Source organism: Patagioenas fasciata, chromosome 6 (assembly GCF_037038585.1).
Source record: "Patagioenas fasciata isolate bPatFas1 chromosome 6, bPatFas1.hap1, whole genome shotgun sequence".
Taxonomy (NCBI): Eukaryota; Metazoa; Chordata; class Aves; order Columbiformes; family Columbidae; genus Patagioenas; species Patagioenas fasciata.
The window spans coordinates 25,977,446-25,993,950 of NC_092525.1; the positions used below are offsets into that span (position 1 = coordinate 25,977,446).

The window sequence follows — 16,505 nt, forward strand, 5'->3', positions numbered from 1 at the left end:
TTTGGGTTTTTTTTAAGCGTTTTCTCTTAGTGCTGATAAGTCAAATGAAAACATAAACCTCATATATGCAAAAGAGGAAGCACAGACAATAATGGGACACTCAAAAGAGGAGGAAAAAAAAAAGATTCAGAGCTAGTTCTGTAAACATATTCCAGCAATGAAAGATTTTGTATCCTATTAATAACTACTGAGCTATCTAGCCACAAGTTAGGAAGATACTTCACCTATTGTTCATAAAATGTTTGTCTTTGTTGACTCACTACCATTGGAAACCAGACTTGGTTGGGACCTTGTCAGGTACTGTGTTTTGTCCCAGAACATCTTCAGTGCATGTGGTCAGTTTTCTGGGCACAGGAATCCTCTACAGGGAACAACTGCAGTTCATCATACATAAAACAGATTTTATCCACACACCTGTGCATTTTATTAATGCCATAACTTCTAATATAAATTAAATGAATAAATGAAAGAATATTCTTGTTTCACTGTTCCTATACTTTATTTGGAGATATGAATTATATTATAATGTCTGAGAATATCAGATGCAAGGAGTCAATCAGGGTGTCTCAAAAAGCACCATTTTCCATTCTCTTAAGAAAACCTAATGAAGTTGAAGACATTGATTTCAAGTTCATCTCTCAGCTGTTGGTGTTCAAAGAAGAGCTGAGAATAAAATCTGGCTCTCTGCCTAACCCTGCATATTTGCAATACCCACATCATTCCAGTGTGTCTAGTTGTTACACTCTAGAGTTAAACAAAATCCTCCAGAAATGCTGGTGAACAAAGTATGAGTATGATGGGATAATTAAACTTGAGAACTACTGATTTATATTGCAAATGTGGTTTCTTTGATTTCTAAGATGTATTATTTTATTATAACAGATCAGTATTGCTCTGTCACAGGAATATTAATTTAGGATAACACACAATACACACTATCATTTCTTTTTATTTTACATATATGACATAACTTCTTATATTCCCATGAAACACATTAATTGAATATATACTGCTAGGACTCTAGAAAAAATTGAGGTTCTGGAACATCGATCAATAGAAAGCCACCTTCTCACTCTTTCTGTAACACTTAACTGTTTCAACATTTATCTCAGATTAGGCAATTTGTATCTGTTTCATGATTTGCATTGTGTTCTGACCCACAAGCTAGTATTCTAACTGTTGTGCTGTCATATATACTCTTCTACACAGCCAAAGCAACATTAACTAAATACAGGTCTAGGAAAAAAAAAAAAAAAAAAAAAGAGAGAAGAAAAAAGAAAATACCAAAATCCCTTTAGTCTCATCGCATACAAAGCATTTTGAAACATTACTTTGTTTGCAACTATTGTTTATGCTGCTCCAACACTTTCTGTCCTAGCAAGACTTTTGTCTTGCTCACTGAACAATGCACATTTCAAGATGTGCTGACAATTAAAACATACTGGTCATGCTTAGATGAATAATTCCTAGTGTTAAAAGACAGAGGAGCAGAAGTGCCCCAGTAACATATGTCAGTATCACATTTCCCTGTTTATATTAAGATAAGGAGGAGTGTACATAATAAGACACAACACAAACAATGTACTTTTACCAGCTTATAAAATCCCATTATGTTTCTAAAACACAATGTGAGCAATTCTGATTTGGCTCCATACATAGCCCAGTTATGTTCCCAGCAGGAACCCCAAAGAACTGCCTATCCTAAGAGTATATGTTTACTTTACAAAGATTGACACTAACTCCATGTTACAATACAACCATAACAAGTGGTGCCTCCGCAACTCTCCTAAGCTGAATTCATTTCAGACCTTCTTTTACTGAAGTCATTAATGACGATAGTAACTGGTGAGCACACAGATCATTCCACAATCCCAGGCCACAACTTACTAAAGTGATTGCATACACAGTCAGATTTTTTTCCTGAATGCGCCTGCCTCCCTTTAGAAGGGCTATTGAGCATTTTAAAATTTGGACAGTGTATGAAGTACAGCCACTGTTCATGAGAAAGCCAAAATTTCTACTGAATATTCCTTTAAAACAAGATACCTTCATTTTCACACATTACCGCACTGAGTATTTTTCAGTTTTCAAGAGTGAAACAATCATAGAAAGCATCATCAATCGCAACACCCAGGTAGGAGAAGTCACTTAGATGGGTTCTGTGAGGCCAAACACATTACCAAGAGGTTTTCTGGGAAATACAGCGAAAAGCAGCGTTTCAGAGCTGAGACACCTTCAGTCCCACATTAGGAAAGTCATGCAATCCCACAGATTGAACTGAAGTCGTTTAGGGCTGGAAGCAAAGGACTTTTCCTCTTCTCACAGCTTCAAAGCATGCTGCAGTTTCAGACCTTTCTCACCTATTTAAAACGTCCGAAGCAGATCATACACAAGCAGATCAAGCTCATGTTCCCCAGCCCCCACCAGAGCAAGCGCTCAGGGATCTCCTGGCTTTGGGAGCTCTGCAGTCCACAGCCACCACCATTCACCAGCCTGTCCGTTCTCAACCTTCTCCCTATTGCACTTCCACTGAAAGCACTGCTAGTTTATTCTTATTTTATCTGGTTTACCCTTTCCCTCATAATTTTCCCCAATAGCAGGAGCAGAAAGAATTTCTGTTGTGTTCACTGCTGAAAACATAATGCAAATTTCCTCCAAGGGCCACGAGGTCTGACAAGTATTCTCAACGACAAAGCAGTTTGCTAGATCTGTTAACATCCAGCAATGTCACACAAGATTGTTTATTTAAAAAGAAGATAGTCACCATCACTAGCTGCCAGAGAGTTTAAGGAAAGCTTTAATTATTATGGTTTTTATTGCCAGTGAAAAATGTTTTCAGCCAGGCACTTCAGAGGTGGTTATCTCAAGCACTTTTTCTTTTTTGCCATGCACTTCCATAGCATTGATTACAACCAGAATGCAAAAGAATACTTTTTAAAATATTATATGTAAAATACAGCATATTCTATCAAGGCTGAGAAAGATATTCTCTTTTCAATTGTTTACTTATTAATTACACATACTAGTTTGATCTTTTTTTGCCCTGGCTGACACTTTATAAGCATTTTTAGACTAGGCCTTGTGGGATGCTACAGGGCTCTGGCCCCAAGTAAAAGCAAATGTAAACAGGTACTTAAAATGCATGGGACATGCCTATTCCCAGAAACTACAATGGGTGTACTCAGATGCACCAATTAAAAACGCCTGACTGTGACCACAACCGAGTGCTCAGAACCTCACCCAACACAGTTTCCAGCGTCAGAAAGCTTTACCGGTCCTGCCACACAATGACTGTCATCGCAGCCACTTGTGACATGATAGGAGAAGTTCATTAGTTTCAGCTAAAGAAGTAAGCAATTCATCTGGCACTGAGCAACGAATGTTCTTTTTTATCTAGCAATATTCTTACCAGGGAGAAGATACCTAGAATGAGTAACAGCAACAGTCTTTCCTGGACTCAAAGATTTTCAGAATTTTCCATGTCGTGTCACAATACTATTAACTATTTTCAGTTCTATGAATTGCTGCATGATACCAATCTAGCCTAATTGAGCTTTTCTGACAGATTTCTTTTTTTAACAAACTGGAAATGTACTCTATCTTCAAATGTGCAATGCTTCAAAGTGACCATGAGTGATGGGGATCTAACTTTCAGTATTTGTTTTTCTCCTTAGGACCCAAGTTTTACTATGTGAATAGAAAACAAGAAGGCACCAGCAAAACTGTTGAACCTATTTTCCTCAAAAGGACAGGAGTTTAACATAACCCCGACACAATTCCAACACTCTGAGAGTAACCTAGGAGTTGCAAAGCCATCAGCCAGACAGCAGGAGCCAGTAAGGGCATCCCTCATTCTTTTTGGTTTCCTGAACTGGCAAAACGATGCTGTGCCTTACACCTATCACTAGCATGGCTTCTCCGTGTCAGGTCAACTCCCACAACACAGTTCAATTCAACATTTATCATCCAGTATTTAAATACAAAGACAGCATATTTTTGCATTTAGCTTGTCCTGTAGCAGAGCAAATAAACTGCCTCCTCCCAAAAACAAACATTTGCCTCTGTCTACACAATGACACTGTAACTTTACAATATTTGGATGTGTTCTAAAACAGGTTCAACTGGTACAACAAGTAAAACCTTTGATGTGAACAGCAGCTGAAGTCAGATAAATAGGAATTTCTTGTTCTCTATTAGAAGGTAAGCAGTTGTATTAATCATTCTTTGTGTCACTCTTTCCCATTCTGAGTTTAAGGAAAAACGCAATGGTAAACCAGCTATGGCAAAATACCTTGGTTATAACAATTATGTCCCTATGATGATTAAAACTTAGCATTAACTAAGAAAGCTTATAAAAGATATCCTAAAGTAAATACAGAAACCCTAACTAATATGCTATTTTGAGGCACAAGTTTGCAGTTTCAGCTAGGTTTTAATCTACATCAGATACCCGCTCAAATGCATAAAGAAACCAGATCCAGACTCAAACTCTAGGAAACGTCATCTAAGGGCGTTGTTCAAGCCTTATTTCTAATTAAGAATTTAATACTTGGACAGTACCTTCCAAGTGAGGATTAAGAATTTTGCAAAGGAAGACTGTTATGACTGTAAACTGCTGCCTCTGCTTTCCCAGCTCAGGAAGCGCAGATACCACACCCAAAATCTTGTTCCGGCCTCTTTTCTCTCGCCACTTCTGCTTTTTCTCTTCTCTTTTCCATATAAAATTTAGTGTTAAGTTTTAATCTCTTCTCCTAAACCAGAATCACAAAATCTAAGAACTCTGTCCACCCAAATTATTCAGTTCCAAACGTGGAGCCAGAGTTCCAAGATACCCAGAAAAATGTCAAAGGCAAATGTAAGAAGATAATGTTTTCAGCATTTTAGTACTTTATCTGTCAGTCACATGGAATCTTCCATCCTAAGCATGCTTTTATTTGGATCTTGAAGGTACCACACATCAGCCTACCACAAAAGAAAAATGGAGATTCCTGACACACTAGTTGCACAGTGGTGCTATGCTCAAATTGTTCTTACTACACAAAATTATTTTAAGGAATAACAACAGCATTTTACTGGGAAAACTTATTTTGGCTTCAGGGGTTTTTAAGCCCTTCATGAACATTAACAGAACTCTTCCCTTTATTTTATTTACAAACAGAAGTATCTATCCCAACAGTTATATGATGAGCACATGTATCTATATGTATCTGCATCCCCAGATAATATCACTAGCGGCAAAGGAAAAAGAATTTAAAGACTGTTTCTGTGAACCAGACAGGAAACCCTACACTTCAGCTTCTTCAAGTCTGTGCTAGAGAGAGAAGTGCCTCATAGCTTTGCAAAAAGCATTTTAAACCTTGAAAATTTAACTGGTTTTCAAAGCTTTTAAAGCAGATTTTTAAACCCTCCGTACATGAAAGACAAGCCACTAAATTATATACGAAGAGAGCTAGGAGCATAACATATCTCCTTAAAGGACGATAAACCCCTGTGCAGACGGACTGTTGGGTGTGTGGGAGGGCAGCAGCAGCACACTGACAATAGTTTAGAAAAATATGCAAAATCTTAACACTTCTGAATGCAAGCACCTTAAAAGCCCACAAACTGTCCCCCAGGCAGCCATCTCAAATAGTTAAGTACTAAAACAAAACTAAAATTAAAGTTGAAAAAAGCACAGCAACACCAACTTTCATACTGACTGATGACATTACATGATACAGGTTGCTGTTTTCAGCTTATATTTAATTAATACTAGTGTGTCCATTCTACTGAATTTTATACAAAATCCATTTTATAACAAGTTAATATTTGTAAAAAGTTAACTCATCAAGTTTTTCCCTTTTAATTTCACTGCCCAAAACCAAATCACACTGTTGAAAGTGGCATATGGCATTACATGAAAAAATGACACTGTCGGGCAAATGCCTGCAGGGGAATAATTCATCTGTACCAGCACTGATACCGCAGCGCCTGCCCCCACATTACTACAGCTGGTATCTCTGGAGTAGAGCAGAGCCTGCCGCTCCTCCCAGGCCCGTCCTCTGGCTGCTGGGGAGCAGAGTCACCCCTCCCCGCCAAGGTCTCTTATCCCTGGTGAAGAATGCAGGGGAGATAGGAGAAGGGGCTTCCTTGACCTATTTCTCCAGCAGCTCTCACCCTTTCACCTCCTACACACATATATCTGCACCCACCTCCAAATTACACATACATCCAAGAATCTCTGTAGGTTGGAGGAAAAAAAAAAAATCTGGAGGAAATGAGGCACCAAAAACCAACATTTTCCTCCACATTTTTGCATCTGTGAAGAGAGGCTGAAAGCTGGAGTGACTGCTCTCCACCTCTCAGTCTCTGGAGAATGAATGGAAAAGGTAAAAAGCATCAAAATGCCAATCTTTATCTCAGATGCAAAATCATAGTTGCCTTAATTGTTTTTGTTGTTCATAATTCTCCAACACCCACTCTTTGCTAGTGACTGTTTAAACACACAGCAGACATCGTTCATACCCTGAGGAGCTTTCCAATTAAATGAAATCTGAATATAATGAAAACATTCCTTTAGATACAACTGGAGGGTTCAAAGTTATACAGTAGATTATAATTTGTGAAGAATTTACAGGTATGCTTGGTGCTCACACATGACAGAGCTTCAGCCAAACTCTGGCTTATGGTCCTTAGCGTTGTCAAAAAGGACAAAAGTGATGCACAACCTCCAGCACTACCTGCTTTTGCCCTCAAAACATTGATATAATCTTCAATTAAGGACTGTGAAATATTCCACTCCTAAGCAATTGGTAATCCTGTAGAGAAACGAGGTCAGATTAAATGTGCTCTTCCAAGCTTTTTAGGTACGATCATTTGAAAATTGCATCAGGAAAAACAGAAACACTCACAGGGAAGCAGCACTAACCTAAACAACAACATATGAGTTAATGAGTTTGGGATGGGGTGTGTTAAACTCAATGAAACTCTAGAGGAGTACAGAAAGAAAGCCTTTGTTTTTTTTATACACAAAAACTGCATTCAAGACTATAATCAGATATCCCACGTTCTGAAATGACATTCTACAAACCAAAAAAGCATCTTTAACTTTGTATTGGTGTAAAATAAATTCTAATATGGTAACACAGTATTTGACATTAAAAATCTACAAATAAACACAAGACTTGTATGAAAGCTTATCTAGTTGACAGCAATATACAGTTAATCTTCATAGTCACCTGAAGAACACAGCACGCTTTAAAAAGTCAGAGAAACCTAACTTTCTGTAGGCCAGTGTCCTTTCAGTTAAAATAGTGAAAAAGGTTGATAGTATATAAAGACTACAGCAAAAGTTTTAATTGCTTTAAAAAAAAAAAAAAATGCAAACTTCTTCATGTATTACGCTGATAGAATTATCTTTCTAATCATGTTCAAATGACGCTCTGAAAAAAAAAACAACAGTACAGCAGAGGAAGAGTTATCTGATCAGCATGTTGCACCCACAGGCTCAGTGTTTGTGGCGAATAAACAGCTCTCTTCAGTGAAGAAAAAATAGTGCTTGCTCTAAGCACAATCCTGAAAGCAGCTTTGGAAGACAATCAAAATCTTACAAAGCTAGACAGGTTACCCATGGACAGATTTACCAACTGCGTTAAACTTTTTTCCAGAATCAGGACCTTCCTGAAACTACACATCTTATTAGTACATTACAGATCACAATCAAACCTCATACAAATAATTTTGCATTTCTGGCCTAATTCCTGAACTTAATTAAAATAATTCTTAACACCACCAATATACAATTAAACTGATTTGCATGACTTTCCCTTGAAAATGTAATGAAAAGAAGACCCTTTAAAGAAAAATAATTTTGAGATCATGCATCACTAATATTTATCATCATTCTGGCACAAGCAAGATAAACTACAGGAGTTATTCCCGCAATTCAACACACACTATTAAAGCACCTTCTCTGAAAATCACATATCTAGCCCTAGAGCTAGAGAAGGCTTCCCAGCATTTAAAGAGGAAACAGAGACAAAGCAAATTTCAAGTCTTGTTCAAACAACTATTCTTTCCTTGAACAGAATATGAACTGCTACTTCGAAGAGGTTTTCAAGCAAAACTTGACCAATTTCAGTCAGGGCTAAAGCAGTCCTAGACTCAAAGCAAGACATGCAGTGGTTTAATTTCCTGGATCTACCTGCACACTCCATGGAGCCTTTTAATTGCTTTTCAGATGCGCTATACTCAAAGAAAATGAAGCTGTAGCAGACAGCACTCTCTTAACCACACAAACTGAAACCAATCTGAATCATCTTCTTGGGAAATCGTGGACAGAAACGCTGAAGACCTTATGTTCAGAGAAGGTGTTGCACGTTTGCCTTTCTGCTGCTACCTCTGCGCTGCCTTCTGCATCCGGCCTCTGCAACCCAGTTTTCATAAAATCAATATAGGGAGTGCAGCTTATAAAATGAGTTAAGTTACCAACTTCACCTTTGCACACTTAACCAAAATCTAAAGTTCAGACTGTACACACTGTATATGTTTGCATATGCACAGATAGATAGATAAATGTGCACTCTTCATGAAGATTACACTGGCACTATTATTTTGGACATGTCCTGTGGAAGAGTTCAGAAACATCAACCTTCCAGAAATTCAGTTTACTTGTCATGATGGAAGGAGCTGGCTAGACACAAAGCCCAAGCTGCAGCCTGCTTGGCTGAGCCAGTTTGCAGGCCCAAGCGCACCATGAAGCACCAGGTGAGGCATCACCTTTCAGAGACAAGAAGAGTCACGTTGCTTGAGGTGCAGCTGTCGTACAGCCCTGAACCAACGGCCTCACATCAAACTGTGCACTCAGGATGAATGTAACACTGCATCTTGACTATGCTGCAAAGGACTGGAAGTTATGACATAAGTTACAATCTGATCTGGGTTCTAAAGCCGTTTTTCCCCTCTTTGGAATATATGCCTTAACTGTCTAATTAAATATAGCTGAAATGCAACTTCCAAGGTAAAGTGTTAGGTGTAGTATAATATCAAAAGCATTGTTTACTCTGAAAATATAGTAAGCAATATATTTTAAATTGTTGAGGTAACTATATCCTGTTTTGTGCTAACAGTAGACATTAAGCCCCTCTAACACACAGAATATTTTTTTTAACATAACCCAAGTTAGAAACAAACAAAGCTTGTCAGCAACAGCAAAAAATGTTAGAATTCATGCTATTAGATCAACAGAGCATTCAATTTTACGAATTTTTACGTGAAGAGTATCCTTTTTTCTTTTCCGTGCCAAAAAGGAGAATAGAGTTAGAAAATCAGCATTCTAGTAACACTATTGTGCAGTCCTGTAGTTTAAAACAAAGAGAAAGAGCAGCCCAAAAGGATGACCTACTCAGTCAAGAGCACAGTATTAAAAAATAGTCAAGTATGCAAGCTACTCTTAAATGACAAAAAACAAGTATCAAATGAGAAAACAAAATTTTGATCCAATTACAACTAAAGACATGCTAGCACAACTACGCTGTAACCAACGCAGGACCTACTACCATACATGAAGCAATAAATTTACGTTAACCTACATGAAACCTCTTAGGTGTTTACGTCAAGCAGAAAACAGTGTTGGAGATAATTAGTGGAATGATTTAATAACAAATTTCAAAACACACATAAACCCTGCTGCACTTTATGTGCATAAGATCCTGCATAGCTGGACACAGTCCGATCCGAAAAATTAACATTATTTGAAAGCTATGCTACAATTAAGAAGTTATCTAAAAATACTTTTCCAAAAGCATAATAATTTTACCAGCAAAAGTTTTCATCACGTCACACTGTTGCAGGCATATAGCATCTTATTAACAGTCCCACATGCAGTAAGGCTACCTCAATTTTTATTTGTTATAACAGCTACAGGTTGGCACAGGGAAATTAAAATGCAGGAGAACACACACTACAGCAAAGCTGGAAAAGAAAAAGCTTCAAGATCCATGGGTCACATCAAGGTCTTCCTCTCTACTAAGTCAGCTTCTCCTGCTGCTCACTCATGCAGGGCGATCGCAATTTTGTGGCTGTGATATTTCCACGGCAACACTGGTGGCAGTGATGTCACAAATTCAGCCCTGACATAGCTTCAGGATCAAGTGCAAGGAGCAGATGGGATGCGAGGGAAAAAGCCCCTATTTAAACACAAATCTCTTTCATAAGAAAGAAAGAAGCATGAGCAAAGAAACAGGTGAATGGACCACGTTTTCAAGTGTGATATATTCAAAAGATTATCCTAGCATGAAAATCTATTTAAAGGCAAGACCTACAATACAGGGTAACTGTCAAATTTGTTAGGCCTTATATTAAACCAACCTTGAAAGCTCCCTGTTTAGCATGACAAGCCTTGTGCTCCATTTCTGAAGTAGCAGGGAAGACAATACGCTTTCGTCCCTTGTGAATTTCCTTTAAATAACTTTAACATTCAGATATATTAATATGATACATCATTGAGCTCATAATACCACATGTAAATATGATATCAAGCCCTCACTGGAGTGACTGTTATCTGAATTAGAAATAATGTGAAATAAATTAAATCCCAGATGGTTCACCAAGTACAGCAGAATATTCAGCCAGCACAATCTGATTGTTAAAAGGGAACTGTACTTTTGTGCTATCTGCAGACATATGCAAGAATCAACAGAACCCAGAGGCCAGCTGAAACACCCCGAGCCCCTTGCCAGTCACCCACTGCATACCCCCACATTACTGGTGTCACACCTTCCCTCTGCCCTTGGCCACCCCACGGACGAACACCTGAGCCCAGGCGAGCACCTGAGTCCACACAGGGTAGAAGGGACGACAGCAAACAGTGGAAGAAAAGAGGGTGCACCCACAGTGTGGTCACCCATCAGTCTCCACATCAACTCAGGCTCAAGGAGATGCAGAGGTTTCTTAAAGGTGCCACTCTCCACAGGGGACAATTGACAAACAGCACAAAACACCCTCTGAGGAAGGCAGGGAAGTGACTACGAGCAGAACTCAGGTGCAGGCTGTCATACACAGAGCTGCAGGTGACAAAAATCAGAAGTCAAAAAGGAGATAAAGGAATTAAACAGATACAGATCCATGTTCTGATCACAGAAAATAGCCCATATTTTTCAAGATTTCAAGAGAAAGACCTGAAAGGATTATCAACAGTCTGGGCTGAGGAGGGAAGGGAAGTTGAGTAAAATCTGTAGGTTGAAGCTGGGACTAAGCAGAGATGTGAATGGGCCCTCAAGAAGCGCTGTCAGGTAGAAGCAGAGACTGAACACGCAGTGCGATGAGGAACAGATCAGAAGTAGCTAAGCAGGATTCACAGACATCATCTGTGAAATTACCAAGGTAAAAACTGCAAAAGGGAGAGAACAGAAGGCAAAATGTGCCATCGTACTAACCACAGCAATGACCAGAGAGTTAAGAAATCCCAGCTGATTCCCCGAACCATGACTGCACCAACAGCAAACCAAAAAAGCAGGCAATAAACAAAAGGATGCTGGTTGGTCACAAAAAAGTAACAATATCCAAGGACTGCACCAGGACCAAGATGTCATTCCACAACTAAATGAACGACGATATGAAGAGGAGAAGAAAGAAGAGGGAAAAAAAAGCAGAGGAACTTGAGATATCAGAAATTGCTAATATATAATACAAGTACAGAAAAGCCTGTTACGATTGTCAGGAAAAGACCTAAAGAACTACAATTACTCAGCTTCAACAAAAGTGGTTTGGGTAAACACAGTAGGCACATACCCATCATACCACTAACAGAAACGTCAGCTGAAATTTAAAAAGGAGTAGTTTGGGGCTATGAACTTCTACAGGCTTCTAACTTGTTAGAGTAGTAAACTCTGGAAATAGCATCCATTGGCACAGTAGGATAAGAAATATACTCAATTTTAAGATGCAGTTTATTGTTTTTACAATTGTGATTAAGACACAGCTGTTGCAGACTAACACAACCACAAGACAACCCCACCAAAATTACTTCTCTCCCTGTGTTCTTATAAGGCCAACAGCCTCAGATAAAAATGTGAACTGAGTTCCCCCAAAGGACTTTCTAGGGGTCACTTTAATTTCAGCACTGGAAATCCCATCTTCTCTTTACCTGGGAGGAAAAAATCCTCTGGCTCTACTACACCTCTTCTACCACGTGTTTATAGAGATGTGAAACCGTCCTGGTTTTGTTAAAAAGCAAGTTTCTCTTTTAGTGAATTTTGCCTGTCAGCTAAAGCCTTCATATTAGCTGCATTTTCCTCAAGAACCAGACACATGTTTTGGTAAACCTAACAATGGAATGCAAACTTATTGATAAGCACGGATGAACATCTCGCGAGAGGGGCAACGAGAAATCGGTGACCAAGAGACTGACCAACTGTGTATAACATCCCATTCACATGAACACTTCATATAAAAGTGGGAGATCACAAGGATCTCGTCCCTTTTTTGCCTTTTCCTTCCCTTCTGCTTATGGCTGACATTAGGAGAGGACCTTGCTAGTTGTCCCTGTGAACTGAGGCCTAGTGACAGACTGAATCCAGCTCCGGTTGGCTACAGAGTCTAATCCAGGACTTTGGGTGCTGGCTTTGCAGCTGCTGAGACTTCCGAGATTGGTTTTGTATATTTTGTATTATTTTCTCTATTCTTATTAGTAGCATTAGTAAAACATCTCTAATTTTTCCAACTCTCTTCTCTCGTTCCTTCTTTCCCTCCCGATCGCCTGTCCTGAGTGGGAAGGGGGGAGAGGGAGGGGCAAAAAGGGGGAAGTGGGGGGGAGAGGAGGTTAACAATACATCTGCCAGGGTTTGATTGTCACCCCTGCAATCTAACCCTCGACAGAAACTAATGGCTAATACAAGCTCAAGTCAGAGCTCATTGCTGTTTGTACCATGCATCAAACCAATGCAGCTGCCAAACACAAGACAGAAAGTCTCTTTCTGTTGTTCAGAAAAGAACATACTTTCTCCCTATCACACTGATCAAAATTAACATTCCACTGATGGACAGAAGTCAATTGTTCTGCTGAAATGAAATCTTATATAAAATCAACACTAAGATTTAAGAACTGTAGAAGATACATTTCAAGTCCAAGCTTTGCAAACATTTGTCTCAGAACAAAAATATTTTTACAATGACCAAAATGAAAACATAACAATAAAAAACCACAACAACTACGAATTATCACACTAGTAGACTTTAAAAGGCAACAAAATAACCATTGTTTTTTTCCAATACAATCCAAATCCAGCAGCAATGCAAAACATAAGATGGCGCTAGATCAGGATGCAAACTAAATTTTTTCCACCTCTCATTTCTCTAACGAAAAATCAATAGGCCCAGTACGTTACCTTCATTTTCAGATGCTTGGCATCTTATCTTCACTACCAAATCAAAGGTACGTTCTGGATTTTCCCTAGAAGAAGAAAACACAATTGGTTAATCATATATATGTTTCGGATAGCGTTCTACCATGTTGTACCTTTTCCATTCTATATAAATAACAAATAAATTAATTAAAATTGATTAAAATAAAATCAGAAATCAGATTAGTTCTAAGGAAGAACCAAAAAGGCATGTTTCCCTGTACAACCTTAAAAAAAGAATAAGGAAGATAAACAAGCTAAACCGTGTGATTTATTTCAGTGATTCTGCCACTGCATTATACATCAAATAGCTTTTAAGTCAATCTATCATACCACACCTAACAGCTGGAAAAAAAAAAAGTTACTAAAAATCCTTATCACTCAACCTGAAACATATTAATGGAGTCATGGGCAGCCTTTTCTAAAGCGACGTTTTATCTCTGCTTAATGGGAATAGCCCATCATCAGACTTTCATTTTAATTCCACAAATTCAGCCATTACACTTTAAATGTAGATGATTACCACCATTTATGTTGAGAATCACTTAGGTTCCTCTTTCACAAGAGATTGACTTTCAAGGCTGAATCTCAGGCAGGATTCAGTGAGAAAACATTAATGCAATGACTTGGGACGGACGTGCTACCAAACCTGCACACGAGCCACAGCCCTCATGGTCAGCTCTGTGGAACGGCCAGTGCCTCTTCCACCTCCCCAGGACATACACACCTGACAACAATGAACTGCATATGCTAATAGCAATTAGCACTCAACCTGATCCCAAACTAAATATTTATTAAACCAGTTCTAAATGCCATTACTCTACCACCCACCTCCCTCTGCCTACCCAGCATACTGCTATTTATATTAAAAACAAGTGGTATAACCGCACCCATATCAATTATCTATTTAACCACACAAAAGGTTCACACATTTAACTCCCTTCTTGAGTGACACTCCCATCGAAGTCAGCTGGAGTGTTAGGCAAATAAAAAAATTCAAGATTTGGTTCCAGGTCTAGAATGGCTCAAATAAAGCATGTAGCAAATTAATACACCGTTGTTTCTTTAAAGAAATGTTTGAATGAAATCCAAACACTGAGCTGGGGGAAATTTCAGCTGTCACAAATTAATTGATTCAGTACATGCTTTCACTGACCTCAGCACCATCATCAACTGAGATACACAATTATAGCCTAATTCAGGTTATGGAGACATAACCCGCCTGTATCAGAGTCTTTCTTTGCATTGCATTTTAAAGCCTTTAGTTGGGAAAATCCTGTTTCTACTGATCCTGTGTGTAGGAGATCAAATTCTGCTCTGAGTTACAACAGCCTAAATCCAGGATATTGGAGATTTACTCTGGTATTAAAGTCCGTCCTTTGTTCCTCTGGATGGCAAGCAGGTTGAGAATGAAACTGATAAGGCTCGGCTTCGTTGAGCTACCTAGAAACACGAAACACAGAAGTCCTGTCTTTAAAACAAGTGACATCTTCCCATGGTGTTACTCTAGCTCAGGTGCCAAGTATATACTCTCACAGGCCATTTTCTCCTTCCACTTCTTCCTAAAACCCAGACCAAGCAACACTGATTTTTTAATGTGGATGGGTTAGAGTGTTACAAACACCAAATGAGGGCTTCTAACTCAACAGCTAGCTGAATTACCCTCATGAAGAAAGCTCTTTGAAGTAAAGCTGCCTTCCATCTTTCACTACACCACCCTAAATCTGCTTTCACACAAAAATGCTTCTAAGTTTACTCTTCACATCCCACTACGCTTAGAAGTGTCAAAAATGTGTCAAACCAGTCTGAGAATTGTCAGACTGTCTCTCATCTCCTTTACAGCTCCCCGGTAGCAGCCTGCTTCTTCATCGTATATTTACACAGAGATTTTTGTCAATTCCCCAAACACCTGTCGAGCATCTTGTCGGTTTCCAACGTCAGCAGGACCGGGCACCACTCCTGGTGGGCAAGGCTCAAGAGCAGTGTTTCCAAACACCTAAAAAGCCCTTCTGCACCTGCCATACCGTAACGGCAAAAAGGAGGTTTGTAATTACCAGAGAGATTAATGTCACAAACCAGCAGCTGCTGCGGGCAGGGTCTCTGCCCGGGCCTGAGGGAGCTCTGGCTGCGGAGGCGGGCGCTGGGCCCGGGGCGGCGCGGGAGCGAACAGTCCCGCTGCACCGGACCCTTCCCCGGCCACGGCGGGCAGCGACCCGGCACCGCTCCGCCCGCCCAAGCGCCCCGCCGGGCGCCGCTCCCGACACCGACGCCTCTGACCCCGCGTGCCCGGCGGAGGCGGGAGCGCGCTGCCCCCGCAGCTGCGGGAGGGCGATGTCTGGGCTGGGGCCGCCGGCGGCCCGGGAGGCGGCCAAGGGGCGGGGGGCGCCGCCCCGCCGCTCTGCGCGCCCCGCTCCCCACGGCCCGCTCCCGGGCCCGCTGCCTCCTGCCCGCCCCGCTGTCACTCAGCGGCCGCGGCGCGCCCGGCCCCTCGCTGCCTCCCGCCGGGTGGGCTCCCCCTCCTCCCCTCCCTCCCGCCCTCCCTGGCTGCCGGGCCCGCAGGCCGGGGCGGCTGCGAGGCCTACTCGCTGTCTGCCCGCCGCGGAGCTCCGCTCGGTGCGCCGCGCCTGACAGCCCCGCGCCGGCCCCGCCGCGGCCGCTCGCACCCCGCACTCACTTGAACCTGCTGTCCATGGTCACATCGCGGGCCCCCGGCGGCTGCTCCAGCGCCCCCCAGGAAGAAGCGCCCCGCCCGGCAGGGGCGAGGGGGCAGCGCCGGCCCCTCTCCCTTGGGCGGCGGGGGCGGCTCAGCGCTGCGGCGGCGGCGGGCGGCGGCCCATGGCTGCTCCGCTCCCCCGGCTCGGGCCGCGACTGCAGCGGAGCGGCGGCACCGCCTCCTCCCCCCGTCTCTCAGTTCCTGTTGCGGCCGCTCCGGCACCTTCTGGGAACCAGGAAGCTCCGCGGCGGCCCGGGGAGCCGCTGGGGCCGGTGTCACCTGAGCCCGGCGAGGGTGGGCCTGGGGACGAGCTGGGGCCGCGGGGCCGCCCCCCGCAGCGGCGCCCCTGCCCTGCGCTGCAGGTGCCCTGGCGGGCCCGGCACGGCTACAGCCCCTGCCCGCGGGCCGGCCTG

General features: G+C 41.6%; 1 protein-coding gene across 4 annotated transcripts in view; it reads right to left on the reverse strand.

The window, feature by feature from the left end:
• Positions 1–16,205, reverse strand: part of DENND1B (DENN domain containing 1B) — a 152,959-nt gene extending 136,754 nt beyond the window's left edge. For 3 of the 4 annotated variants that reach the window (XM_071810295.1, XM_065842135.2, XM_065842134.2), the window contains exons 1-2: positions 16,054–16,205; positions 13,365–13,429 (exon numbers count right to left, since the gene is read on the reverse strand). In XM_071810295.1, coding sequence (XP_071666396.1) covers positions 13,365–13,429; positions 16,054–16,070 — 82 coding nt within the window. In that variant the 5' untranslated portion in view covers positions 16,071–16,205. Of the gene's footprint in view, positions 1–13,364; positions 13,430–15,433; positions 15,561–16,053 lie in introns of those variants that run through there. The other variant, XM_071810294.1, reaches the window with a different exon arrangement.
• Positions 16,206–16,505: the final 300 nt, after the last annotated feature.